This window comes from Geospiza fortis, unplaced genomic scaffold, assembly GCF_000277835.1.
Source record: "Geospiza fortis unplaced genomic scaffold, GeoFor_1.0 scaffold159, whole genome shotgun sequence".
Taxonomy (NCBI): Eukaryota; Metazoa; Chordata; class Aves; order Passeriformes; family Thraupidae; genus Geospiza; species Geospiza fortis.
Genome location: NW_005054563.1, coordinates 322,625 through 350,140, shown reverse-complemented (window position 1 = coordinate 350,140; position 27,516 = coordinate 322,625). Strand labels below are relative to the sequence as shown.

Below are 27,516 nucleotides of genomic sequence, written 5' to 3'. Positions count from 1 at the left end.
ATCCTCTAAAAGCACATTACATCTGGCAAGTGATCTTCACCATAGCAAAAGTTTTAAGAATAAAATTTTAAATACTTTGATTTCACAAGCTAAACACTGCTTAGAATAAGAGATTCTGTTTTGTTCAAAAGGCAAATACAGAACTCTGTAAATGGGAAGCAGAATTATCTGGGAATGAAAAAAAACCTATGGGAAAATTTGCAGTTCAGAGGGAAAGGCAAGCATATGAAAAAGTTTGGTGCCACTTGTTATAATGCTTTTCTTACGTAAGTCAGTGATGTGATTCTGTTTGTCTTACAGCCTCAGAGCAAGGTGATTAGCAAATGAAATAGAGGAAAGATGTAAAAGTCATTAAGAAAAGAAAAAAAGGAACATTCCTTCTTACATAACATGTAATTAACCTATGAAATTCACTGCCAACCTGTACTATTGAGGTCAAAATCAGAACAGAATTGAAAAATAATTAGAAATACATTTGCATAATGAGAAAATCCACGGTTCTATTGTAGGATTTTCTGTGTTTCATGAAAGATCTCTGGGAGTATTGCCAGCTAGTACCTGGTTGTGAAAGGCTGGGGTAGGGAATTGCATGATAAACAGGTTGTGTAATTATCTGGCATTACTTGCATTTAAGCATAATGTAAGCTTGACTTGACTTCTTTATATTCCCTTTGAGAACTCCTCTCTATCCCCTGGCTACAGAAGGAGCTTGGGGAGGGGAAGCTCAGGGAACCAAGCTGGGAGTGGTGTGTAACCACCTCCTTCCCAGGCTGCTGGGCATTGACAGGTGTTTTTCTGTGGTTTACTAATAACTCCCAGTAAGAAAGCAACTGATTGTATCTGCTAATTGTGAAGGGTGGGAGGTTCTGGTTTGAGGCAGGAGGGCACCAAGTGGGTGCTGTGCAGCCCAGTGCTTCAGCTGACTCCTTCTGCAGGCACGTTTCAAAAATGTCTTGTTCTTTCCTCTTTGTGGATTAATTAATTCTGATAGAATTGAGATAGAGTATCAGATAAATCCACAGTTCCGTGTGTTCATTTTAAATGTGATTTTTATTGGTGGAAGAGAGGGTATTAATTTTGTTCTTCTGAATAACTATAATCTCTTGAGCAGTAAAACCTTGTTAATTCTCATACAGCTAATCCTCAAATAATAATTCACTTAGACTGGCTTCACAACAAAAATAACTGCTTAAGCACAAATGGTTGTAACTCACTCTGTTTTGACCTGTAAATTGCACCTAAAATCCAAATGTATAGATAACTGGAAGTTGTTCAGGAACTTTTCATTATCATCAAAAAGTCATTATCTCCCAAGCAGAAACAAAAAGGGCAAATATTTTAAAAGGTTTTGAAGCTAAGAGTTCTAGAAAACACAGAAATGATGTTTGGAAGAGGAAAGCCTTTAGACAAAACCAAAAAAGAATTTAAAAAATAAAGTCTGCACAGAAGTATCAGAATGTTCAATAAGGCAAGAGTGATCAGTAAATATTTTTGTTCTGCGCATGGGAAAAGGCAGATAAAATGTTCACATCATGGAATGTATTCTCTTGTCAAGGAGAAGGTTAAACAGCAGTTGTACTTAAATTTGGCATTTTTAAGTCGGAGGCCCTGCTAACATGCATCCATGAACTCTAAAAGAGCGAGCCAGAGAACTGTTTATAGTTCATATAGGTTTTTTTTAACGGTTCTTGGAAAACAGGAAAAGTTCCAGAGGACTTGAAGAGCACACTTCCTGAGAAACAGACATAATTCTCTCAGTCTGACATAAGGGTTGAGTGAAATAATAAAAATATTGAGTTGATTAATTTAATAAATGTAAAGAATGATAATTATTGATAATGACTCTTGGCTCTGGGAAAATAAGTTATATCCTGTTAACCTTAATATTTTTTGAGGTAGAATTTTTATTTTAAAATGGAGTTAAAATTGGTGTCGCTATGTAACACAGGTGGCTTTAAATCTCCATGATACTTCTTTTTTTTGGGGGAGGGCAGGTGGGATGATGCAGAATCAATCCTGTACCTAAAAATGTGTCTGGCAATTGCCTGGTAAATGTTCTGTGGGTGACTGTTGACACTGTGTCACACTTGGGCTTCTGGTCAGTTCTGTGTTTAGGTACAGCCAGAGGGGAAGTTTTTACCTAAGACTGAAGGCTGTAAACTCTCTCTTAAAAGCTGTAGGAATGTATACTAGAAAACAGTAAAATATAATTCAAAGGAATGTTCTAATGAATGAGATGATTGCTTATTCAAAAGAGATCCCATGACTACATGAAATATTCTCAAGCAAACCAGTGACAGGAGGAGAGGACATGGTCTTAAGCTGTGCCAGGGGAGGTTTAGGTTGGACATCTGGAGGAATTTCTTCAGAGAAAGGATGATTAGACATTGAAGGGCTGCCCAGGGAGGTGGTGGAGTCACCATTCCTGGAGGTGTTCAAGGAAAGAGCCTGGACGTGGCACTCAGGACCATGGTCTGGGTGACACAGTGGTGACTGGTCATGGATTGGACTCAATGAACCCCGAGGTCTTTTCCAATTTAATTGAGGGATTTGTGTTAAGGCACCAGTTCCATCCCTAGTGGTTGATGTTCTCCTAAATAGGGCAGTTTGGGTTTGCTCCTCCGGGTGAAGCACTTCCATGAGTTGGTGCTTTCACCCCTGGAGCAATTTGCAGGGGCCTGAGTGCTGCAGCTGTGGCTCAGGACAGGCTGCATGTCCCTGTGCACCCCTGGCTGTGTCCCTCTGAGCCTGACAGCTGCTCCTGCCTTCTCTTCCCACTCTGAGAGTGAAGGGTGTTGGCCATGCACAGTCCACAACAAGCTAGTTTATTCTGGAAGTCAATTTAAATGAATGAAGTTTGTCCTTCTCTTCATTCCTTCATCACAGATGACTGGGTATCCAGTTTCTTTTGGGGGCATAAATCAGGCTTGTTTTGTCTTGAGCAGTGCATTTGTTGCCCCTTTCAGCCACTATGAAATCCTCTCACAAAAACTGCATTCTTGAAACTGGGTTGTGTGGGATTTTCAGCACAGGTGCTGTGTTCAAAAAGGGTCTTTAACTTTCCTTGCAATGGCTTTAGTTCCATATTTCCAGAAGTGGAGAGGCTGACAGTGGATACTCACACCATGGTAGCAAATATTTTTAGTATTTCTATAGTGTTTTTTATAATTTCTATTGCTCTCTTTGGCACGCTAACAATTACAAGAATTGTTCTTTAATAGCTCTCTTGCCTTGTTATTAATAGTAAGATATTCTGATTCATAGTTTAAAGAAAAGATGATAGGAAAAAAATTATGATAGAGTGAAGCTGGTCTGTTAAAGACAACTTTAAATATTCTGCCCACCTGTTTCCTGTGCCACTTAAATTATGAATGTTTTGCTATCTCAGCTTCCCTCCTCTTTGTCCATTTTCCTCTTTAGATTTCCACATAGAATTTTAGTAGCTTAATAGGAAATTACAGCGTGCAATTGGTAATACCAGCTTCAAGTGCTGGGTTTATGAGATGTCTTTGTTAATCTGATCTTTTCCTTCAGGCTGTTTCTTTCCCTTTCTCCTCTGCCTTTTTAGACCTGTAGTTCCTCTTAAGTGTACAGAAGTTTCTCCTCTCTTCATTGTCACCTTCCCTGAAACTCCCATATGCTCTGGCTTTATGGAGCTTTCACTGTGATTACCTTGCTGTGACTGCAGCAGCTCGGATCCTGTTAGTTCTGAACAATGTCCCTTTTGCTTCAAGTTCACTTTTCCTCATTTTCCTTGAGTTAGAAATTTCCTGAGAACTGTTTATCAATGCAAACTGAATTTTGTCAAAGTTCTCTCCTCTTTTTAATACTGTGCATTTGTTTTTGTTGGGTTTATTTCTGTGTTTGGTAATGCAGAGGTTATTGTAATGTCTGATACCTGCTGTTTAGATTCTAGTTTCACTTTGCATAGATAGTCTGGATATGAGGTTCATGCAGCTATGGGCAATAAATTTCTGAAGGGTGATGATTTTGTATTGCCATGTGATTTTGGGGTTCTTTTTTGTTTGCTTTTGTTGGCTTTTTTTTTGTATATGTGGGGACAGTGAAGCCTTTGCAATAACTACATCAGACATTAAGCACTGGCCAGTGATTTTTTTGCCAAGTTGGATGATGACTAATCAGAACTTCTGCATCACTCTTTCACTTCCTTGGAAGTGAAATTCTGGCATTGAATTCACCTAGCACAAGGAATGTGCTGTGTGACAGGTGTGCTTTGTGGTGTGTGAGATGTTTGCCCATTTTGTTGAAATTGTGTGTCATGTCAGTCTGTCTGATCTGATCTCAAGCCCCACATCCATCCTGTGGGTTCTGCTGGCTTGATTTGAAGCAGTAATCTCGTGACTCAGTACCTGGCTCAGTTTCAGAAAGAAGTTTTTGTCCCTGGGAGTTTCATCTGATAAAAATTTGAGTTTTCTGCTGAAGACTGCTGTTATAAAAAAAAACAAACCCAAAACTTTAGTAACCAGTGAATTTTATGAATACATATGACTAAATTATACATTAGAAACGTCCTGTTTTGTGGGATGTAACAACAGTGAATCAAAGGAGGTTGGAAGAAGGATTTTGAATAGCGTTTAGTGGGAAGAATTTTGAAGTAGTTGAGTAATTTTTAACAAGAATATAAGAGATGGTTTTGTCACTACATTCCCAGTGATGGTGACTGGGTGTTGACTCCAGGCTAAGCTCAGGATGGAGACTTTTCAGGTCATCCATTATAGGAAAAGTTACACATCCAGTGGGTCCTGCACACCTGGAAGTCTCCAGGGAGAGGCTGCAAATGCAGGCACAGAGATTCTCCCTGGAGTCACACATAGGGACATTGACAGCACCTCACTGGGGGTAGGGCCTCTCCCTTGTTGCTCCAAAAAATGGATTATACAGCAGTGGCTCCTTCTGCTTCAAAATGTATAAGGCAGGGGAGGGGTAGGTGTGGCTCAGTTCAGTGTCTGTAGTGTAGCTGTACTTGGGTTTTGTGACTCAGCAGTTTTTTGGTTGAGACATAGTCATTTTCTGACTTCTGCTCTGCTTCCTCTGCTCCTGTGGAACGATCATCCGTCTGCTAAGGTTCTTCATGTGCAGTTGAAATGTTAAATTTTCCTGTTAAATTTTATCAAAATGTGTCATGCTTGCTCTTATTGAAAATGGCTGTATTTTTAACTAATAGTGGTTATATTACAAATTCAGCAGGCAGAGTGGGAATAAGTTTAAATAATATCAAATTATACATGGAAAATTCTTGATTAAAGCATACGAGCTTTATTTGCATCTTAAATTATGGTTTCTCCTTATACAACATTATTTTGCATAAGAGATTACACTGATACACATTTATTTTATTTGTCAAGTATTGACAGAGACAGCTCTTGTTTCCTTTTAGGAATCTGGGTAAAAATGGCTTATCTAACAGTAGTATTCTCTTGGATAAATGCCCACCTCCACGACCACCGCCTCCACCGTACCCTCCCTTGCCAAAGGACAAGCTGAATCCACCTACACCTAGTATTTATGTAAGTAAATCTAGTGGCAGAAGTACATTGCTGCCTGTCTTTTGTAATTGTTTGGATATCTGAATTACATAATGTAATTATTTTAAAGATGCACTGTTCACCACTGGGTTCTAATTACGGTGCTCTCCAAACTGGTTTATAGGCAGGAGAAATGCCAGCCTTAAAGAAAATTTTGGGACATAGTTTGACTCTTAAAGTACCTGTAAATTAAGAATTCCAGTAGACAAAAGGAAAAATACTTCAGATTTTTTACTTTTAATACTCAAAATGTTGGCAGAATAAGCAAACAGTTCATTATATACAATGCACAGTATTTAAAAAATGTATGTACAATTTTTTGCAAGTGAGAGCTTATGTAAAAATGAGCAAGTAATTAAACTTAACTCCCATAACAATCTGCTTCAAAACATAGTGAAGAAAAATGAATAAAAGTTGAGATGATGTTAGGAACAAAATGTCACCAGGAAAAGGCAGGGTTTAGATGAGTAGTATTTTCTTATGCAAGCATTACAACTTTTGTTCTGAAAATAAAGTTTCATAATAGCTTTATTGAGCTAACTTCCTTAGTAATAGAAGAATAAATTGCAGGATATCCACTTCCTTAATAGCAGAAAAATAAATTACAATATGTCCATACAGGCAGTGTGAAAAGCTGAAGTTGGCTTTGGTCACCTCTGTTTGGGGACCAGAAGAGGCTGGCACTTGGGTCTAAATGTGCTGAGGGCTGGGTTAGGCTGGATGCAGTGGTGCTTCCAGATGTTTTCCAGGTGTTGCACCTGAACTCATCTGCCTCAATAAAAGTCCATCCCAGTTTTGTTGAGTTCTCACAAATCTGGAAAGTCACCACACTGCCACAGACTGTGCAGTTGTGCCACTCTTTGGGAGCTCCCTGTTGTGTTTTGTTTATTGCTAGAAATGACTTCAGCATTCTCAAGGATTCATAGCAATTACAAAAAAAAATCAGGAGGGAGGCTATGGCATAAAATTGAGGTTATAGGTGCAGAGAAGCATAAGAAAATCAAATCAACCTTTCTGGTTAACATGAGATATACCATGAGAGTAGTCTTTTAATTATACTGTTTCTTGTATACATTAGCTGTAAAATTAGCACTTTTTTACTTCTGAAAAGAAACCGTATTGCTCTTCAGAGAATTCTCCAGATTTAGGGAATGTACAAGGCTACTGTCAGATAAAGAAATTAAGTTCAGGAAACCTGAGTTGCAAAGCTGAAGCAACCTGGGAATAATTCTTGCCAAGAAACAAATTACAGTAACAAATTAATTTCAGGAGTGAACCCAGCATTTACCATAGAAAGAATTGTATGGTGTAGCTGTTCATTCCCCACAGTGCAGGGAAATGCAGAAAATTCCTGTTTTCTTTCTGTTATTTCTCTTTTGTTTTATCATTCTTTCTTGTTTTAAAAATAAGGAATCTAGATTGATCTGACATCTAATAATTCCATTATAATTTTGCAGTTGGAAAATAAACGAGATGCTTTCTTTCCACCTTTACATCAATTTTGTACAAATCCAAACAACCCTGTTACTGTAATACGTGGCCTTGCTGGAGCGCTTAAATTAGGTAAATTTACCTTTTTTTTTGTAACTTTGGGGAGGAATTAATGTTTTTTAAAGAGAAGTCTCTCAGTTCCTAGAAGTGGATATTTTATTTCTGTAATGCTATTTTACCTGTATATTCCAAGTCATTAGGATAATTTGTCATTTCTCAGTTTGCTGTTGTTTCTAATCTCGGTCTTGTCAAAAAAAACCTCACCACAAATACAGCAGATTTTGTTGAGCACAGAGGGGAGCTGAGCTGTGGATATGGAAGTTTACAGCCAGACATTTTCCTATAAAAAACCAGATGCATGTCTTTGTGTTTAGATCTAATGATCTATAATTTGACTGTGTGCAATATTTTGAAGTCTCTAGGTAGATAAATACCACTGCTGGTAGGAAACGTGTTTTATGACGGAAGTACATTCATTAAAGCTCTGCTCTGAAAAATACTTTCTTGATAATAGGTTTGAACATTGTTTGCTGATTTATTTAGCCAAGGCATGTAAAATGTTTCTTGTAAAATAGTCCATGTCTGCCAAGTTTTTTCTAAATTTTCTACTGGATATGTGGAGGAAAGTTTTTTGGGTGTTAATAATTAACATTCAGGTGGGCAGTGTTGTGCAGACTTAAAGGGTAAAAATTATTTTAGACTGAACTTTTTGATAACCTCAGGCATTTTCCTGAAATTGTTTTATTCTGTTTTAACCTTCATTTATTAATTTCATTGCTGTTAAATAGATCTAGGACTCTTCTCTACTAAGACATTGGTAGAAGCCAATAATGAACACATAGTAGAAGTAAGGACACAACTACTGCAGCCAGCAGATGAAAACTGGGACCCCACTGGAACAAAGAAAATCTGGCGTTGTGAAAGCAGTAGATCTCATACAACAATTGCTAAATATGCACAGTACCAGGCCTCCTCATTCCAGGAGTCTTTAAGGGTAAGTTAATTGTTAATTATTCAAGTTATTCGCAAACTCCATAGTGACTCTGGAGCCAAATAATAATGGCTGTTGGAAAAAGCAGAAACTGCTAAGGAAAAAGCGACATTTCCATTAGCTTGAAGAGCACAGGTAAATTTTCAAAATCTGTTTTGAAGAGAGGGTCAAATAGTATATTGTTCTTCCCGAAAGCTTAGTGTAAACTTCAGTTTAATAATGTAAAACTCATGGTTATTACATACTTTAAAAGTTTGTTAGTTTCAGCTTTTATATTATAATGTCAAAATTCACATTAAAATATTTAGAACTCAAGGCTTTTTTACAATTTGGATTACTTCTAATTTCACATGTTTTGAAATCAGATTTCTTTGGTCTTCCTACTCTCCTGAATTAATTTGGATGTGGCTTATTAGAAGTTTACACTAATACTAGTCTTTTGTTGAGTTCCAAACATAACAGTTCATATTTAGTTTAGAAGTTTTTAGGCTTACGTGACAGAGTGATGTATTAGAAATAATATTTCCCCTTCCTGCCTCGGCAGAGGGGTTGGACCCCATGATCTCCAGAGGTCCCTTCCAACCCTAACCATTCTCTTACTCTGGGATTCTGTGACATCTGATTTTATTGGTATTTTTAACATTTTATACTGAAGTTATGAGCACATTCTTGAAACTGGCTATGGGCACTCCTTAGAGGCTTATGTTACCTTGTGTTGTAAAAAGATTGGGCTAAGGTAGAACTAAGACAGGAAGATAATTTTGACCAGTTGTTTGTTAGAAAATAGGGAAAAGCTCAGTGTGGGGAATTGACTATTGCAGTTTTCACTGCCTTTGCACAAAAACAGGAATTATTTCAGTAGGAAGGGAAAGAGAAATTCCAAATTTAAGTTTTGTGCATTAGAGGAAAGGACTAGAAACAAAGAAAATAATTGCTAGTTGAAGGGAACAGAAGGGAATCTAGTCATAAGGCTTTGAGCTGGTACAGGATGAAGAAAAGAACAGGAATACCATAGCAAGTAGGGAGCATAGAAATCTTCAAGAACCTGGGATTTTCCTTCCTCTTCCATGGTAATAAATTTCAGTAGGACGTTGGCTGAAGGATTCTGGTGCCCCCTGAGCAGTGGCACCAGTGTTGTATTCCTGTATGTCATTCCAGAGGGGCTGGAGAATGTTACATCACAGAAATATAATAACTATCTATATGTGTTTATCTAAATAATTTTTTTTTAAATTATATATAATTTTGCACATACCACTGAAAACCTCAGCTTTGGATTTGCACCACAATGTGTCCCACAGGGTGTTCTGATTTTTTTTTTCCTCACTGTTACCAACTGGTGGTAAAAATGCAGTACATAAGATAGTTTTTAAGAGTGATGATTTTCATTTTTCCCCTGGAAATTAGAAAGACACTGTACGTGTGTCCTTTGCCTAATACTGCTCTGACCTGTCCTTAGGTGACTTTGCAGTGTTTAAATGAAAGCTTTATTTCTTCTTTCTATAGCCACAGTTCTCTTGGCTTGCCCTAAGTGATCTTTTTTCTTTATTCCTCTAACTGCTATTGCATTGCTTTTCTAACATGTCTTGCAGCATTTGATAAATCCATCATCACTAGGTTCCTTTTTGTTACTCTTTGTCCTTCATTCAAAGGATGAATAAGACTTTCTCAGGTACACAGGGCACTTTGAGATTTAACAACAATCCCATTCAAAGCCAGAGATCTTTGGACAGAATCCAGACAGCTCCTTCTTCCTTTTTGTCTCTTTCTTTTTCCTTCTATGTGCATATACTTGCCAAAATAGACGTCTTTAGAATAGGGTTTTGAGCACAGTCTGCTAAAAAGATCAAATTGCATCATTTAATATTGGTTGGATTTTTTCCACTAGTCGTGGTCTCAGCTACTGCTAGTGCTAAAATAGCATATGGCTATGAAAAATTCAAAAGATTTTATATAATGGATTTTATTAAATTAGTTTTATAAACATTAGTCATCCTAGTTTCCTGTCAGAATACCTGCTTGACTTTGCAGGGAGGTAGATGTTCTTATTTGAAAAAGTTAAGAGAATTCTTTAATACTGGATTCCAGGTCACCCTCAGAAAGGAGCAAGCCAATGTCCTCATTCCCAACTTGAATGCAGGCCAGCAGAAATATTTACAATGTAGACATTTTCTATTGTCCTGGCCTGAGTGTCATGGAATCTGCAGCCATGAAGAAATTTATTTCAATGTATTTGACTGACTTTTTATTTTCTTCACAATGAAGAAATGTTGACATAAAATCTTAGACGTGGATATTTCAAAGATTGTGTCAGTATCTTGAAATAAGTGTGCTTATATCTGTGTTATCCCTTTATACCTATATATTTTATATGTTCTTTTGTATGTGTGGATGTATATATATGTGAAAACATTTCAAAATTGCATTTTATAGGAGGAAAATGAGAAGAAGAGTCACCACAAGGACCACTCAGATAACGAATCCACATCTTCTGATAAGTAAGTGTGTTAAAACTCTATTCATTCTGTAGTTGGTTCTGTGTGCTATTTTCCATCATTCCCTTTTCACATTTGCCTGATACATTTGTTACATTTGCAGCTCTGGGAGGAGGAGAAGAGGACCTTTTAAAACAATCAAGTTTGGGACCAACATTGACCTGTCAGATGACAAGAAGTAAGTTGATTAAAGTTTCTCCTGCTCACAGTGGGATTCTACATGATGATAATCTTTCTGGAAATCCAGTGTAGTGTTCTCAGACATCAGTCAGTCTGTTGATAAATTCCAGTTTCCACATGAAATGGTTACCTTTGCTCTTCAAACTGTTGTTACAAGTCCTTCTGATGCTAAAAAATATTTTCAAACTTCTCTTCCCAGGATTTTTGTTTTTCCAGAAATGAGTTAAACATCCATCAGAAACATTCTTTCTAGTCCTCCTTCTAATCCATTCTCTTTGTTTCATTGTGAGGCTTTAAATTGTTTGCTTGCTACTTCTGGCAACACCAAGTTTTTAGTTTTTGCATAGAAGTGATAAGGTTAAGGGGTTTTTTTCTTTTTTGCTTGAACTTTTGTTATTCATGGGTTTTTTCCTTTCATTCATGCTGTCATCTGTTTTCACCTTTACATAACTCTTGCTTCTTTATCCAGTAAATACGTAGGAAAGACCAGACCAATGCTTACCTGTGGGTAAGCCATGATACCTCTCAAGAGCCTCAAAGCCAAAATTGAGTATTATTTAAACTGTATATCCTTCTGTGGGTAGATGATGGTAGCTTAGAAAATATTAGAAATATTCTGAAAGCATGTTTTTATTATAATAAAAATAATTTGGTTCAATCTCTGGTTAATACGTACTTCCATCAAAGGTCCAACATGTCTAGGCTGTCAGTCCAGCTGCAGTACAGAAATTCTGGTCTACTTCAGTCACAAAAAAAAGGAAGAAAAGTTTATGGTGTTTGGGGAGTAAGGACACTTAAGATGATGACAGCTTTTGTGGCAGAGTCACTGGAAGATCAATGTGTGCATCTGTGGATGTGATTAGAGGCTGCTACAGAGTTTTAGATATTGATGGCATTTTTCTATAAAGGAAATTCCATCTGTAGATGCAAACTAGTTGATAATAAACTGTTTCTCTGAACATTCCATTGGGAGAGAGACTTCAAATGAAGTTAAGCAAAGCTAACCTGAGGCTCATAGGGACTTGGATTTTGATACTTGAAATAGTCCTTGTAGGATCCTGGATAGATGCCAGATCTTCTAAACTGTAGTTTCAGCTTTGGCTACAAAATTATGTTTCCCCTCAACTAGCCTGTCAGATTTGTGATTGTATTTGGAATTATTTTAAAACTGAAAGAGTAACACAGATACCTGTGCTAACAATTTATTGGAAATGTTTATGTTTCCCAGACTCTTCTAAGAGTTTCAGGGATTTACAGTTTGTCAATTTGCTATTTTGCTGCAGGTGGAAGTTGCAACTCCATGAACTGACAAAACTTCCTGGCATAGAATAATTCAGATACCTTGTGCCTCTAAGCCATGTTGGTCATACCATCCTGGGCATGAACACAGTGCAGCTCTACATGAAGGTTCCAGGCAGCAGGACACCAGGTGAGTATAATCTATATAATCCCATTAAAAAATCAGGTTCTACTGTGGGATGTTGGATTTAAATGCATTGAAGATTTCCTATACTTAGAGCATGCCTAAACATGATAAATATACATATTCAAGATTTTTATAGTTCTTACTTAACTGGACTCTGTATGTTCAAAGCATTTAGAGTGGAAATTTCTGGATTTCTGCAGTGCTAGGGAATTGCCCTGTTGACCTCTTGCATGCAATAGTGGATTCTTTAAGGAGAAAAACAAAGTTTGGGTTATATACATGGACAGTATTTTTATTTTATATACCTTGGAAGTTTTTAGAAGCTTCCCAAGAGGGTCTGGTGCAATCGTAGAAATCAAAGACTTCCACATTTTTAGATTTTTATTGTCTGAGAATAGGACTCAACCCTCCATGATGAATTGTGCTGTGTTGGGGACCTGGACTGGGACTTGAGGAATCTGAACTAAATTTCAGGGTCTTTTTTTTTTCTGAAGTAGATCTTCAGAAAATTCCATTAGGGATTATGGCTCAGTTTTCCAGCTGTCTAAAGAAGATAAAATACTGGGCATTTCTACATGAATTTTGAAATACCTTTCAGAAAGATTTTTGTACTACTGCCTGAAGTCACAAAGTTTTGCACTGACCAGGACTGTCAGGAGATAACATGAAACACAAAATCTGAGCTTTTGAAGTATTTGTTTCTACAGGAGGGAGCAACTGCTGAAAGATTGGTCAGATCCCCAAGATTGGTAGTTCCAATTTTGTTTTCCACAAACTAACAAAAGCAGAATTCTCATGTCACTGGTAGCTTAACTGTGTGAAGCACCTAAATAGTGTATGTAAGTGTCATATAAAATATATAAAAATACTTAAAATGTGGTGTAAGTTTTTTTAGAAATTGTGTCTTTGCATTTCCTGGCATTGTTTTGTAGAAAGGCCTTGCATAAAGTGTGTTTACTTTTCTCTTAAATTTCAGGTCATCAAGAAAATAACAACTTTTGCTCAGTAAATATAAATATTGGTCCAGGTGACTGTGAATGGTTTGTTGTCCCTGAAAGCTATTGGGGTGTCATGAATGACTTCTGTGAAAAGTAAGCTGGTCATGGTGTTTTTCTCTTACTTTTATCAAATTTTTTGTGCCTGTCTCAGACCTGAGGGGGAAAATTACACAGGGTGTTCTAAGGGGACATTATTTTATGGGTTTTCCATGTAGTCAGAAAAGTCTTGTAAAAGTAGGTCAAAATGCAAAATCTAGAGTTCATACAAAATACCACATTTGTGCAATATACAGAAACTTGGGTTGCCTGTGACAAAAGCAACAGCAGAATTCTCTTGTCAGAAGCAAACAGAGAGTCACTTGTATTTTGGCATGTTTTCTTGTTGCATTTAGAGTGAAAGCTTAATTTGTTCAGACCCCAGGAGGTGCCATGGCAGGCTTTGCTTAGACTTAGATATTTGTAACTCCCTGGAAAAGCTGAGGTACCCTGAGCATTGGGGAACAGCTCAGCCAGCTCTAAGATTAGGATTTCTCTGCTGTGCCTTGTGTAGAGTGGTTTTAAAAACAAACAGAACAATACTTGTTTGTACATGCACACACAAAAAAAGAGGGAGCATCACTTGTGTCCCCTAATCATGCCAGTACTCAAACAGGAGCCTCTGAAGTTGATTCTATGGGAGATTTTTCTTACCCAGTTGAGTCTGGATTAAGCTCTTGACATCACAACTTTTCCAGAGCTCTGTGAATTCATCTCAGTGTCTCTGTATTTTCTGCCTGCCTACTGACAGCTGTTCTTATTTCATCCACCCTTAAAAAGATAAGCCATCTCAAAAATGTAATTTCCACTGATGGAATAGTGATGTCTCTGGCACAACAGGCCTTGTTACTTGCATGTCACTGTCCTTCTGAGCCTGACTGAGAAACTGAGAGCTTGGTAACTTCACAAAATATCTACAGTGCCTCTCCAAAAGCACTTGATTGTCTTTGAAAATTGTGCATTGCAAATAATCTCTCATGGTGCAGTATAAAAGCAGTGTAATATTGAGATAAGGATGGGAGAGGAGTGTGGATTTTGCATAACCGTAGGGGAAGACTTCATAGTTAGGAAATCCATATGGAGATGTTTTCCATGCTGCTCAGGAGGGTCAGCATTTCTTGGCTGAGAGCACAGACCCATGGATCACTCTTAAAATGTTGCTTGTTGTGTGGGCAAGCTGCACATGCACACTCAGACAGTGTGAGTACATGTTCAGGACACAAAACATCCTTGGGAGCTGCTGTGGCCTGTCCAGGAGGTCAGGCAGTGATGGAAAAAGCAGCATTGGCTGCCAGTGCCACACTGGATCTGAGCAAGGGTTGGTCTGCCTCAGCATCAACAAAACACTGAGAAACTTGAAGGAAAATAGAACTTAACTGGAAGCTGTAAAATTACTTCCCATGGGCGGGTGGATGGGAAGGTGTTCTAATGTGTTGCAGGATGTGAAATGTGAAATTATGATCAGGAATTTTACAGATGACACTTTCCTCTTGGTTACTGTTTGTGGCTCACTGAATACATTGATGGTGATGGTCAATTTTCACAGGTAGTTGCATTGAAGTGTCTGCCACTAACACATCCATTGGGAAATGCTGAAGACTTTATCTTTCCTCTTGTTTCAGGAACAATATGAATTTCCTAATGGGATCTTGGTGGCCAAACTTGGAAGATTTGTATGAAGCCAATGTCCCAGTTTATAGATTTATTCAAAGACCAGGGGATTTGGTGTGGATAAATGCTGGCACTGTTCACTGGGTTCAGGCCATTGGCTGGTGCAACAACATTGCATGGAACGTTGGCCCTCTCACAGGTATGTATGAGCAGTGCCTGTGCTGCACTCTGTGTAGGTAATGCTATACTGCACATGGCACAGAACCTGCCAATTCTTACTCATTTGCCATGCTTTACTAGATGAAAAAAACCCCAATGTGTTGTATTTTTAAAATATGACGTGTTGAAGCTTTAAAGAATTCCATTGTGAGAGGAAGAGGAAGCAGCAAGAATGCAGCCTTGGCACTCATGCTTTGAATGGGCTTGTAGGATAAAATGTGTATATTAATTTATGTACTGTCTTCTTTGGCCATTTCTTAACTTTTTCCCCTAGATTTGTTTTACCCAGCAAACTGCACTATGGAGGATTTCATATAAATTTAAAGACTAGTGCTCTAATATTGGTGGGAGAGTGGGTACCTAATAGCTCTTTGGTGAGAGCATCAGGAAATGCAAACAGTTTTAAAATTTAGTTCATAAGGAAGGAACATTAGGTTTCTCAGACTTACTGCTCTAGAATTCTTCAGTTTTGATCCATGGTCTTGGAAGGATTTTTATCTGGGAGTGTGGAAGGAAATTCCACTGCTAAAACAAGAGTCTGTCAAGTGTTTGAAGAGACTGTACTTCCAAAAAAACTTCTGTTTTCTTAAGTAGTTTAAAATATGTCTTTATATGGTGCAATAAAGAGTGCATCTCTAGGATTGTGTGATTGACTGAGAGACCTCTCATGTTCAGTCACAGTAAATTTTGTAAAACATTTTTAAAAGAAGGGTGGCGTGAGTAGGCTGCTTAATGAAAAAGTCTGACTCACTTCTTCTCTCAAGAAGAGATTATATACCATAGCAGTGTAGAATCATGATAAATTGTGAATAGAGTGAGATGCAGACATTTCAAACCTGGATTTTTTTTAATTTGGAATATTTTAAAATTTACTAATTCATCATTTTTGAAATACCTGCTCCATGTTCAGCAGAGAAATCAAACACTTGCCAGTAACTTCTCTGCACAGGTATTTGTTGCTGCTGTGGCATTGTGTGTTCTTTCAGCATCATAAATACACTTTTTAAGGCATTTCAAAGAATGGAAACGCAGTTAGAATGAATGGCTCATTGTGAATGAGATTGAGCTGTTAGAGATATAAATTACTAGTTTAAACAGAGTGATCTGGGTTGATAATTGTTCCTCCCCTGACTGATTTGTGTGTGTTTGTGCAGCCTGTCAGTACAAGCTGGCAGTGGAACGGTACGAGTGGAATAAGCTGCAGAGCGTGAAGTCCATAGTGCCCATGGTTCACCTCTCATGGAATATGGCTCGGAATATCAAGGTCTCAGATCCAAAGCTTTTCGAAATGATAAAGTAAGTTTTTGTTGATTTGAAGATTTACTGTGCCCTTTTCCTCTTCACACATAAACCAGTGGTTGATTTATAAATAGCTATTTGCAAGGCTTTTCTGTTCCTGGGAACCAAACCAAAGTAACTTCAGATTCTGTTTTTCAAACACAATATTTATATCCCTAATTTTATATTTATATAAAATATTATACATTAATATATATAATAAAATATATAAATATATATAGTTATGTATATTATATATAAATATACAATATATTTATATTTATATAATTTCAAACACAATATTTATATCCCTAGTATTTATCCCTAATACAGTATTTGTATCCCTAATTTTATTATGTTTTATATGATGTTATTGTGGCAGAGCTTTAGAATCATCTAAGTAACTTTTTTAAGTTAAATGTGCCATAGACTTAATTCAACAATTTACAGAAAAATGTCTTTGATCACAGCAGCTGTTTAGTATATATCATCAGAAATAGGAAAATCAGGTCATCAACTCAAATATTAGAATTGGAATATATAGTCATTTTTACAGGAAAGTTAAATTCTGCATTTCTAGAACCTGTAGTGAGTGCTCTCACATTGGCATTTGGAGATCCAGTATAAATCTTTTAGATAAAGGCAAGTAGGAACTTGAGAGCCTCCTTCCCTTTGCTCTTCTGAACAATGAATTGATTGATCTGTAAAATGATAATTGAGTTTAGTGACATTTCTCATATGCACATTCCAAAATGCAGGAATATTCCAGGCTTCAAGCATCTGTAGTGATTTTCCTCAAAGGGTGCAACTTCAAGAAATGTAAATTATATTGCAGCACCATACTGAGGTTGGGGACTGAATGAACATTTCAGCATCTAACATAGGTTTGTCTTAAAGTGAGGGAATGAATTCCAAAGCATATTACTCATCATGAGAATCCTCTGGTAGCAGCACACTCTGCTTTGCCTGAGTCTCTACCAAAGCATTTCTGAGCCCTTCTTAGTCTTACCAACATACTGGATCAACAAGCATTGTATCTTTGTATTATTTGCCTTGAAATGGGCTTTAAAAAAATGGGTGAATTAATTTGTGTAAAAAAGGGGAAAAAAAGTGACTTTTTTTCCCCCAGTGGGATTTTTTGGTGACATTTGAGTGTGACATCTTTTTACAGTAGAAATTTAATTTAGGCATGAACATCTGTTGCAGAATGGTGGCATTGGGGAAATGTGAAATTTGTAAGAACTGAGAATGTTGGAAGTTGACAACAGGTTTGTAGTCACTCTAAAGCTTGATTATAGGGTAGCACTTGTGTGTGAATACTTTCCTAAAACCTAGGAACTGATGCTTAGGGTAAATAAGGTATTTGCTGAAGGCCTGGCAGTCCTGCCCCTTCAATTAAACAATTAGTGCTCATATTCCTAATGCCAGCTGTCAAAAAAAAGGAGAAGAGAAATTGAGTAGTTAGAAATGAGAAACGGGAAAATGCAGGAGAGTGTGGGAGGGAGAAAGCCAAAATGTCCATTTAAAAATACCAAATCCACAAGGTTCACTTTTATCTTTATTTATATAAAATACATACAAAGCCCAGCAGACATCTATTGTAAGGCTCAAAGCAGTTCTGGAATGTTCTTAAAAATATGATGTTGGTATTTTGGCCACTTGCAATTTTGCATTTGCCATGGTTTTGGGTTTAAAAGGAGAAGAATGTGACTGAGCGCAGCATCCTTCTCCAAGAGAATCTCGTAAAATGTTATGGAGAAACACAGAGGACAAATGGTAATTTGGTGGTGTCTTGCTGGCTGACAGCAGCCCAGCTTTTTCTAGCAAGAGACTCAAACTTTAGCATACATTACAGATAAACAGAGAGGCTGAGGAGCAGATAGAAATTCTGGGTGTGCATGTGCATTCGTTTTTTCCAGTCTACTGAAATAATTTCCAATTTACTTGGATTAAGCCTCCTCCATCCAGGCTAGTTGTCAGCCAAAACTCAAGTTCCTGCTGTGGCTGCAGAGGGGGAAAAGAGGGGATGATCAGCTCTGGTCTGTAATGTCCAGTAGCAGCAGCCTGAGATAGCTTTTTGTTGTGGTCACTCCTGTAGCTCTGGAATAGCAGTTCCTAGAAATCAGTATCAGCACAGCCTGTGTCTGAAATTGGCTTTGTAAACACACTGGAAATGCTGAAACCTTCATGAATTTCCTTAAGAGAGAGAAGCAGTTGCATAATTTTCCTGTGGGCTCCTTGTCTGCAGGTAAAAACATCTGGGATCATGGCTGTTGTTCACAGCACTTGGATTTTCTGTGTACAAAAAGAGACATTTGTGAGTTATGTATATGTGAGTGTATACATATGTATAAAAATGCTGGAAAAAATAGTCATTTTTGATAGACCTGGTTGAATTTAATCTTGGATAGCTGGCTTCATTGTCATCAGGAAATAAAAATAAGTGACAGAGCTGTCATCTTTTTTGCTGAGCACAGGTCTGTCAAATATTGCATGTCAGAGATACATAAAGTGTTAAGGTAGTTTTTGACTTTTATCTCTGGGACTTCTTAGGTATCAGCATAGTACAAAAGATTAACCTTGGAAAATGATAAAAAGTAGCTTCTAATTCAATTTGAAAGATAAATACAAATACGAGTGGGTTGTTTGAAAGTAACCACTGCAGAGTCAATAAACTAAAATTTGAGCATAGATATAAATATTGGGAACCAGGTTAGTGATGGAAAGAAATGGAGTAGCAGGAGAGGAAAAGTAATAGAAGGAAACTTTGCTTTTGGAAGAAATCTGATGCCTTGTTATATTTTAGTTATATTTTAATGTGCAGTTCAGTGCTGTCTTGCAAGATAAAAGTCAAAGAGCAAAACCTGAAACTTTCTCATGAGATGTTTTTTAAAGATTTGATTTTAACAGTACAAGCGTGAGCAGGAACACAGCAGAAAAAATTATTTAAAACTTGGCTGAGGGAGGACAGCCCTCACAAAAAGAAAAATTAACTGCAAACCTCTTAGATGGGAGCCAGAAGGACTTTTACAAATGCATCTGAGGAAGAGAAGAATTTTAGAGGTAGAATGAACATAGTAATAAAAGCTTAAAAAATTAATTTCAAAGTAACTGAAATACCAAGTTCTATTACAGAAATAGTTTCAGAAATGTAAAAGAACATGACATGGGAGAAATAATTTTGCCCAAAATCATGAAGTAAAATACTTTTAAGTATCACAGAAGATGTATTACTGGAAGGTACAAAGAGGTCGGTTCTGCATTGCCATTGGGATGGTCTCCACACTTTTGAGAAGTTTTACTGAATATCTAAGTATTCAAATGGCTTTATCACTGCCCTTGTAGAATAAATCAGGAGTATGTCCATTTTTAATTCTCTTCTCTTGAATATTTGAATTTGACTGGACATGATTTACTCGTATCTTTATGCCATACCTGCAAAGAATTTGAGAGGGAGATGATCTAGATTTTCTTCAATTGAATTCTCACTGTACCAGAATAAAAACTGGCCTGCAGTCCTTAAAAGCTGACCCCGCTGAACTTGCACACTGCCACTTTGCTAGGAACCTTTTTGGCTTTCTTAAGGCTTCCCAAACTTCAGGAAATTGTGCTGCATATTCACAGTGATAGTTTGTATCCTTTCTCTCATATTTAAATGCATGAAATAGTTAACATTTACATTTTCAAGTTCCATTACTGGGACCTGAATTTTATCCAAGGAGGGGGAGTTCACCTTCAAGCTATTGTTTGCTGCTTTGTTTGTGAATTTGGCAAGCATTGTAGCACTGTTGTAATTGGGTTCATTCTGGGCAGGTTTTTTTCACAACTGTAGCAATAGAAAACACTTTGAACATAATAACACTTTGAAAAGTCTTTGGAAGTCATGAGTGGAGAACAATGGTGGCAGGTGTGCAGGTGTGCTTGCAGTTGCTCTCTGGGATGCCCAAAGACTTTTCCAGGTAACAGCAGAGGAGAAGAATGGTAGCTTTTAAGTTTTTTTTAAATAATCAGGCTGTATTGCATAAATGAATGCTTTTCCAAAATTACTGAGCTTGTCAGGAGCACAATAACCCAACACTTGAATGAATTAATACTTAATCTATCACCTGTGGTTGGCCTTAACATCATAACTCACATTCATATCAAACTTCAAAAGTGTTGAAGGAGTTACAGCTTAATGAGCTGCATAATTTTCTTGAAATTGGATACATGAAAATGAGATGTTTAACAGAGAAACACACTTTCAGTTTTGTGTTATCCTTACAGTGAGGGTGTTAGTGAAGCCATAGTGAAGCCACTGTTTTCAGTGAAGATAAATAGTATGAGTGTAAAACAAGAGGAGAGTAGTTCAGAATCCTGGGATTCTATTAACTACTTGGAAACATGAAAGAAATGTGGTGGTTTTTTATAATAGAGAATGTATTACATATTTCAGGCTCTAATGGGAGAAGGTTCAAGTTGAAAACACTTGATAGAAGTCTTGAGCATTTCGTGTTCTGTCCAATGTTTGTTTTTACCCTTAATTTTTTTTCAATCTTCCTTCTGCTTCTAATGAGCATGTAACATAACCACCCTGTGGAGGAGAAAATTGAAGGCTGCAGAGGCTGCAGCTCAAATAAATAGGGTAGCTGAGAGCTAAAATTATTGTAAATAACATTGTAATTTAGAAATTTGGCAACCTATTTTGCCAGCTTTTTTTGAAGAACATAAGTAGCTCATAAAATGCTGGAAAACAAGTTACATTTTCTTGTAAGGAAGAGAACTGTATAAAATTGTGAAATAAAATTTTTTAGGTATTTTTTGCCTTTACAGGGGGTATGACAGGGAATTGTGGGTTTTAATTTGACATTTGAACAGTTATTCTCTTCATTCATAAAATAAGTGCTAGAATTATTTTTTGTGTCAATTTTTTTTCCCTAATACCAACCTGTCCTTTTTCATGGGAGAAGGTACATGTTCAAAGATTGTATTCCCACTGCGTGTAAAGTGATTCCTGACAGAACTTGGGGTTTCAGAAAACTTGGGATAATAAAGTTTTAATAGTGCTGAGAAAGTAACAGGAGTTTTAGGATGTTAAGAGAGTCCTTAAGGATCAGGCTATAGTCACACAAAATGTAAACAGCTGTGCTGAACTTGGCAGTTCAACCTAACTTTTTTGCTGACAAAGTTATGGTTCAAAATAAAAGACATGGATTGCTTTTGAAGACACATTGTTCTGTTGTGCTTAACAGAGCATTGATGTATTTCAGTCAAAAATAAAAGGTACAGCCTGTTTGCAGGGCGAGGGCCAGCCAGTCCTGAAAGAGTTCAGAAGCACAAGGTCTAACTTTTCCCTAAGCCATGAGTCCAGTGATTCTTTCTAGGCAGCTGTTTCTGAAATCCCAGAGGAAGAGCAAACTCCAAGTACATGGTCTTGGAAGAAACTGAAACCTTCTTGAGTTTTACTGTCCAGTTGAATGTTGAACTGAGCACACAACTGCTTTTGCTTGCAGGTACTGCCTGTTAAGAACTCTCAAACAGTGTCAGACACTGAGGGAAGCTCTGATTGCTGCAGGAAAGGAGATTGTCTGGCATGGACGAGCAAAGGATGAGCCAGCTCATTACTGTAGCATTTGTGAGGTCAGTAAAAATGTGTTGGGTCATCTACTCTTGTAATATTTATTTAAATTTTGCCCTGTCTTTTGTTGTTGATGGTGCTTAAAGTTTGCTTCTAAGCTGCAACATCTGCTCTGTGCTGTAAGCACATCTGTGTGATGCAGTAGTGCCTTCCAGGAGCTCATCCAGATGTTTTTCTAGACATGGGCTGTATTTTGCTGAAGGCTCTCCCACAGCACTTCCACAGCATTGTATTTCACTGGTTCGATTTTCAATTTTCAGTTATTATAAAATGTTGTTATCCCTTCCTGCATAAAATTTGATCTGCTGAGCTTCATTTTAAAGATGTATTGGTCTTCATTTCAGAAGTCACCAACACACCCAGAAGAGAGAGAACTTAAGTCCTTTTTTTCTGCAGGACATAACCTTTTTGCTGAATTTTTTCATTCTACTTACTGTTAATAGTTGCTTTAAAGTATTGGATAATAATTTTCATGAAATTTAAAAGAAAATAACATCTTCCTACCCTCTGAAAATCAGTTTTTAGTTGTCTTCTGACAGAGCCTCTTGGGCAGGATGAGCGTGTGGCTCAGTAGTAAGGAAATAAATAACAAACTTCTTTAGCAGACAGTAAAAAGGAAAAATAAGTTTAATTTTTTGATAATCCTCACCTTACTATTCAGCAAGTGAATCCTGCTTTGTCAATATTGACCCAAAGCTTTCCCATGGTGCTGTTCATGCAGACACCCTAAGTGTAATATTAGTGGTTTTACACTGCTTCACTTCTCTGCCCAAGCCTTAGGAGAATAGATTTTCCCTGAACAAATCTAATTTTTCTCTTTGCATGCACAGGGTAAGCTTGTAAATCTTGAAGAAAATGCCGTTTTCATGGTTTTAACTTTTTAAAAAATGAAATTGTAACACTTGGCTTTCTGTTTCCTGTCTAATAGGTGGAAGTCTTTGATCTGCTTTTTGTCACTAGTGAGAGCAACTCTCGAAAGACCTATGTTGTACATTGCCAAGACTGTGCACGAAAGATAAGCACGAACCTGGAAAACTTTGTGGTGCTAGAACAGTACAAAATGGAGGACTTGATGCAAGTCTATGATCAATTTACATTAGTAAGTCAAATTAATAAGTGGATGCATAAATACATTATTTGTAAAGCAGTTGTAGACTGTCTTGGTGCTCCCTTGTATGAGTACCACGGACTTTCTGATTCAAATGGAGGTTTGGGTTGTGTGTGATATTTGCAGAACAAAACCTGAAGAGTCAGAATTGTGTCAAATACTACAGTAACTTACTGCAGAACATAACCACTGAGTTTTCAGGAAAAGTATGATGTTACAATTCATAAAGTTGTGGCTTTAAAAATCCAATAGAGATCACCTGAAGACCATAACTGGATCAGATGGAGATGGGAAGAATCAGGACAGTGAAGCTTGGAGAAACTAGCACCAGGTTCAAGAGCATCTCTAATACATTGGTTGTGGTATGAAGTCAGTATAGCAGCAGAGCATCCTATGCACTCAGACCCTTCCTTCCCCTTCCCCACCCATCCCCTCCCAAATCAGCACTGTCCTTCTGCTTAGCAAGTGGATGCTCTCAAACAGTTCTGTCTCTTGGCTTGGGGCCTCCTTTGCATTTCAATTTAAAGCAAAAAGCCTCTTTGCCATTATAGCTCTGTGCTATATATGGCAGCCTCCTGCTTTGAACTGCGTCAGCACAACTGTCCTAACATTTCACCCAGGTTTCATTGTTCCAGGCAAAGATGGCTTTTTTTGTAACCACAATGAAAGTGATGCTGGATGTATTGATAAGCCTTGGCTTTCTGTCAAAGGAGACAAACGTTGGACTAGGTGTTATGGGAATTTCATGTTGGGTTTAATATGACAGCCCAGTAAGGGCTGTGCCTTTTGGTTCATTTCCAGGTGCTGCAGAAAATGTGTGTTTAGTTATTTCATGTGTTGGTAGCATGCCAAGTTGTGACCTGAGTTAAGGCCTCAAGGTTCATCAGTAGAGGCTGGCCAGAGTGTGGGACCAGTCCTCTGAATTTGATTCTCTTCATTAGTCCCACAGAGCCTGGGTTGGTTAAACTTCAGTTCATGCTTTTAGAAGGTCACTGTCATTATAGTCTGTGAAATGCTGCAATTTCAAGTGATGATCTGTTATAGAAAAACATATAAATAAACACCTGTTCTCAGATACTTCATCCAGTTGAGTGGAAATGGGGAAGAATGTTTCTGTATGGAGATGAGAGGGAGGGAGGGGTATTTTGTTGTCTGTGCTTCTACATTATATAGGTAACAGTGATGATTCTGTCCCTAGAACAAGGGTTCTCAACCTGTGAGTAGCTCCTTCCCCCACCGAAACCTAAGGCTAAGGACATTGACAATTGTTCTTCTATGAAGTTGCTGTGCCATTCATTTCTTTCAAAGGGGGTATACACTCAGTTGGGAAGAGTCATAGCCCAGAAGTGTCAGCTGTAGGAGGAGAGTTAAGGTTTGTTGTAAATCACATCACAGGATGAAAATAATCTCATCTAGCAAAGGTGAATTAGGCCAAAGAGAGACTGGGGTAAAGCACCAGGAGCAAATGAGCCAGTGTTAAGAGTTCCATAGCTGGGTACTCTGGTATGATCTAAAGTGTCTTTAAAGACTGTGAGGAGCTTTTTGAAGGGATTGCACAGATGAGCAGGAAAAGAGGAGAAAGTGCCATCAGAGACTCAGTACTTTGATGGAATGCCACAAAGTGCAGTACTGGGAAGCTGTTAGGTCATTTTCTGGACCTCCTGGCAGCCAGCACAAGACACCTCACTTCATTCTTGAGGCACTTTGTCCCCATGTCAGAGAATCTGAGACCCCTTCCACAGATACCTTAACCTCAGGGGGGTATGTTACTGCTCAGGTAGAGGGGAGGAGGGAAAATGAAACGCACAAAGGCTTTGGATATCCACAAATGGACCATGTCCCCATTGGTAAACAGGTTGAGAATCCCTGTTTTAGATTGTATAAAGATATATCTATACTGAGGCCACATGGAGCTCTTTGCTGCCACAGTGGGACTTGGGGCTGCTCACATCATATTAACACAGACATCCCCACAGAATACTCCAGTCTGCAGTACAGGCAAAATCCTAATGCAGAGTGTTCATAAAATACATGTTGTATTTGAGTAAGGTGGAAAAAAAATGCCAGTGTTCTCTCTAAAGTGTCCTGAAGTGTAAAAAGAATAGTGTGTGTGACTTTTAAACTCTCATGGTTACAGTTTGTGCAGGTCTTAGTTAAACACAGAGTTTTGGACCCTTGTAGAAAAGGTAATTTAATGTTTTCTCTTTCAGGCTCCTCCATTGCCATCCTCCTCATCTTGACATTTTTTCATGGACATTAAATGAAAACTTTTCTGATATTCAGGAAGTGACCCAGTTCTGCACCACTGATTTTTGTAGCTATCCCGTAAGGCTGCTGGCTGAAAGCTGTGTCTATGCAACCTTCCAAGTGCGGAGTGTCAACCAACTGGACAGGAGAGAGCACTGCCTCCTACTCCAGAACTCAAAACAAATAAAGCTCATCCAGCTGTACTTCAAAAAAATAATTCCATGTTTTGTATATATCTGACAAAACTGGCAACATTATACAGACTACTGACTTGAAGACCACCTCTTTTGTATTTCTCTGTTTCTGGGCTGATGAGTTGGTTTCATCCATTTTTCCCCCTTCAGAATTTCCCTTGGAAAAAGTACTAGCTTAGCTGGTCATTTCTTTGTAAGGTAGTTAGAAATTTTAAGTCTTTCTTTGGGCAACTTTTTTTTTCTTTTTTTTTTTTTTAATGTGAAGAGTTAGGTGATATAAATTTTTTACTGCTTTTATGTTTTTCTGTCTTGTTTTGAAACCATGACGGTTACACTTTTGGTTCCTAAATAAAATTTAAAACAATTAACAGCCAAGTCACAAAGATAAATGGGTTGCACATAGACTAAGGAATAAACTTCAGATTTGTGATTTTTGTTTCTAATCTTGATGTAAATTTACACTATTTATAAATACATATTTATTGCTTGAAAATATTTGTGAATGGAATGCTGTTATTTTTTCCAGATTACCTGCCATTGAAATTTTAAGGAGTTCTGTAATTTCAAACACTACTCCTATTACATTTTCTATATGTAAATAAAACTGCTTAGCATTGTACAGAAACTTTTATTAAAATTGTTTAATGTTTAAAGTTTTTCTATTGTTTGAGTTTTAAAAAGATTTTATGTACAGTGCCCAGTTTTTGTTCTTTTTTGAATCTGATTATATATATTTTATATATACTCTTGTGCTTGTGTATATATATAATATATATAGAAACTCGAATATAAATATGTGTATAAAGATTTAGAGACTAAATTTTTCTCGTTTTAAGTTTTACATCTATGGTAGATTTGAGGTGTCTACTGTAAAGTATTGCTTACAAAAGTATGATTATTTTTAAAGAAATATATGGTATGTATCCTCAAGACATAGAATGACCTTCAGACTGGTTTATTGTTAAATTGCACTTTTTGCAATAACAGACCAATAAATAGTTGCTGCCAAAATGTAGTAGTAGAAAATAAGTAACGGCTAAATTATAAAGCTCTTCAAGAAAATACCAACTTTGACAGGAAGTTTGGCACTAGTTTTAGAGGAGGAATGAAGAAGATTGAGTTTTGGTGGGGATGTTCTCTAGATTTCAACCAAATTGCAACTTATATATTACAATATGTTCTATTAACAATTTTAAAAGTTAAGACTGAATCATCTTGGCGTCATTGTTGACCCCAGAAAAGGACGTTGTTTTGTGGTATTCTATTGTATTTTCACATATTTTGTAATACGAATTCACTGGTAAATTTTTGAAGCACTAGGTTTATTTAGGACAAGTTTATAATATATCATTGTAACAGTTTGCAGTTTTAATGATGGTATTTATTTTAAGTTGCTCCTTTCTCATTAGCTTCTTGAAAATGCATTAAATCTAAATTTCAAAATTGATAGCTTCCTTATCGATCAGAGTTGACTGATGCAGAAGGTTCTGCATCGAACACTTTCTCATAATTTCTCATTAGTGGGGTTTGTTAGTGGTTGCATTGTTAAATTTTCTGTAATCAATGTGAAGTGTTCCAGGCACAGAGCATGCAGATAGTTCCTTTTTTTGAACAAAAAGAATCGCCTCTTATGTTGTAGCTTCAAACTGAAGGGTGTTTTAATGAAGAATCAGCACAGTTTATCTAATGCTGTTACAACAGTTTAACCACAGGTAGAGCTGACTTTCTTGCTAGTTCTCACTAGTTGGACAGAAGGGTGTAGAGATTAAAGAAAAGCATAATGAAATGTTCTTGCCAGCAAAATTATCAACTAGCAGTTAGGAAGCCAGTATTTGCAGTTCTGTAAAGGTGTAAGTCTCGGCTCTTGATAACAAACTCTACAAATCATAATTTTTTTTTTACTTATGTATTTTATGCAGTCATAAATATTGTAATCTTGACAAACCATGCTGCAACTGAAAAGCTACTCCTTTAAAGTAGTCTTAAACCCAAATAAAAGCAAGATACACTTACCTCAACTAATGGTAAACAAAAGGTCCTCATTTCTCAGTGCTGTAAAAGAACATTGCTAATTAGGGA

General features: G+C 37.2%; 1 protein-coding gene across 1 annotated transcript in view; it reads left to right on the top strand.

Moving 5' to 3' along the window:
• KDM6A (lysine demethylase 6A) overlaps positions 1–27,455 on the top strand; it is a 119,079-nt gene extending 91,624 nt beyond the window's left edge. The window contains 12 exon segments of the mRNA XM_014310661.2: positions 5,399–5,528; positions 7,004–7,109; positions 7,826–8,031; positions 10,462–10,526; positions 10,627–10,701; positions 11,987–12,132; positions 13,106–13,220; positions 14,786–14,973; positions 16,148–16,289; positions 21,764–21,890; positions 22,817–22,987; positions 25,207–27,455. Coding sequence (XP_014166136.1) covers positions 5,399–5,528; positions 7,004–7,109; positions 7,826–8,031; positions 10,462–10,526; positions 10,627–10,701; positions 11,987–12,132; positions 13,106–13,220; positions 14,786–14,973; positions 16,148–16,289; positions 21,764–21,890; positions 22,817–22,987; positions 25,207–25,236 — 1,501 coding nt within the window. The 3' untranslated portion in view covers positions 25,237–27,455.
• Positions 27,456–27,516: the final 61 nt, after the last annotated feature.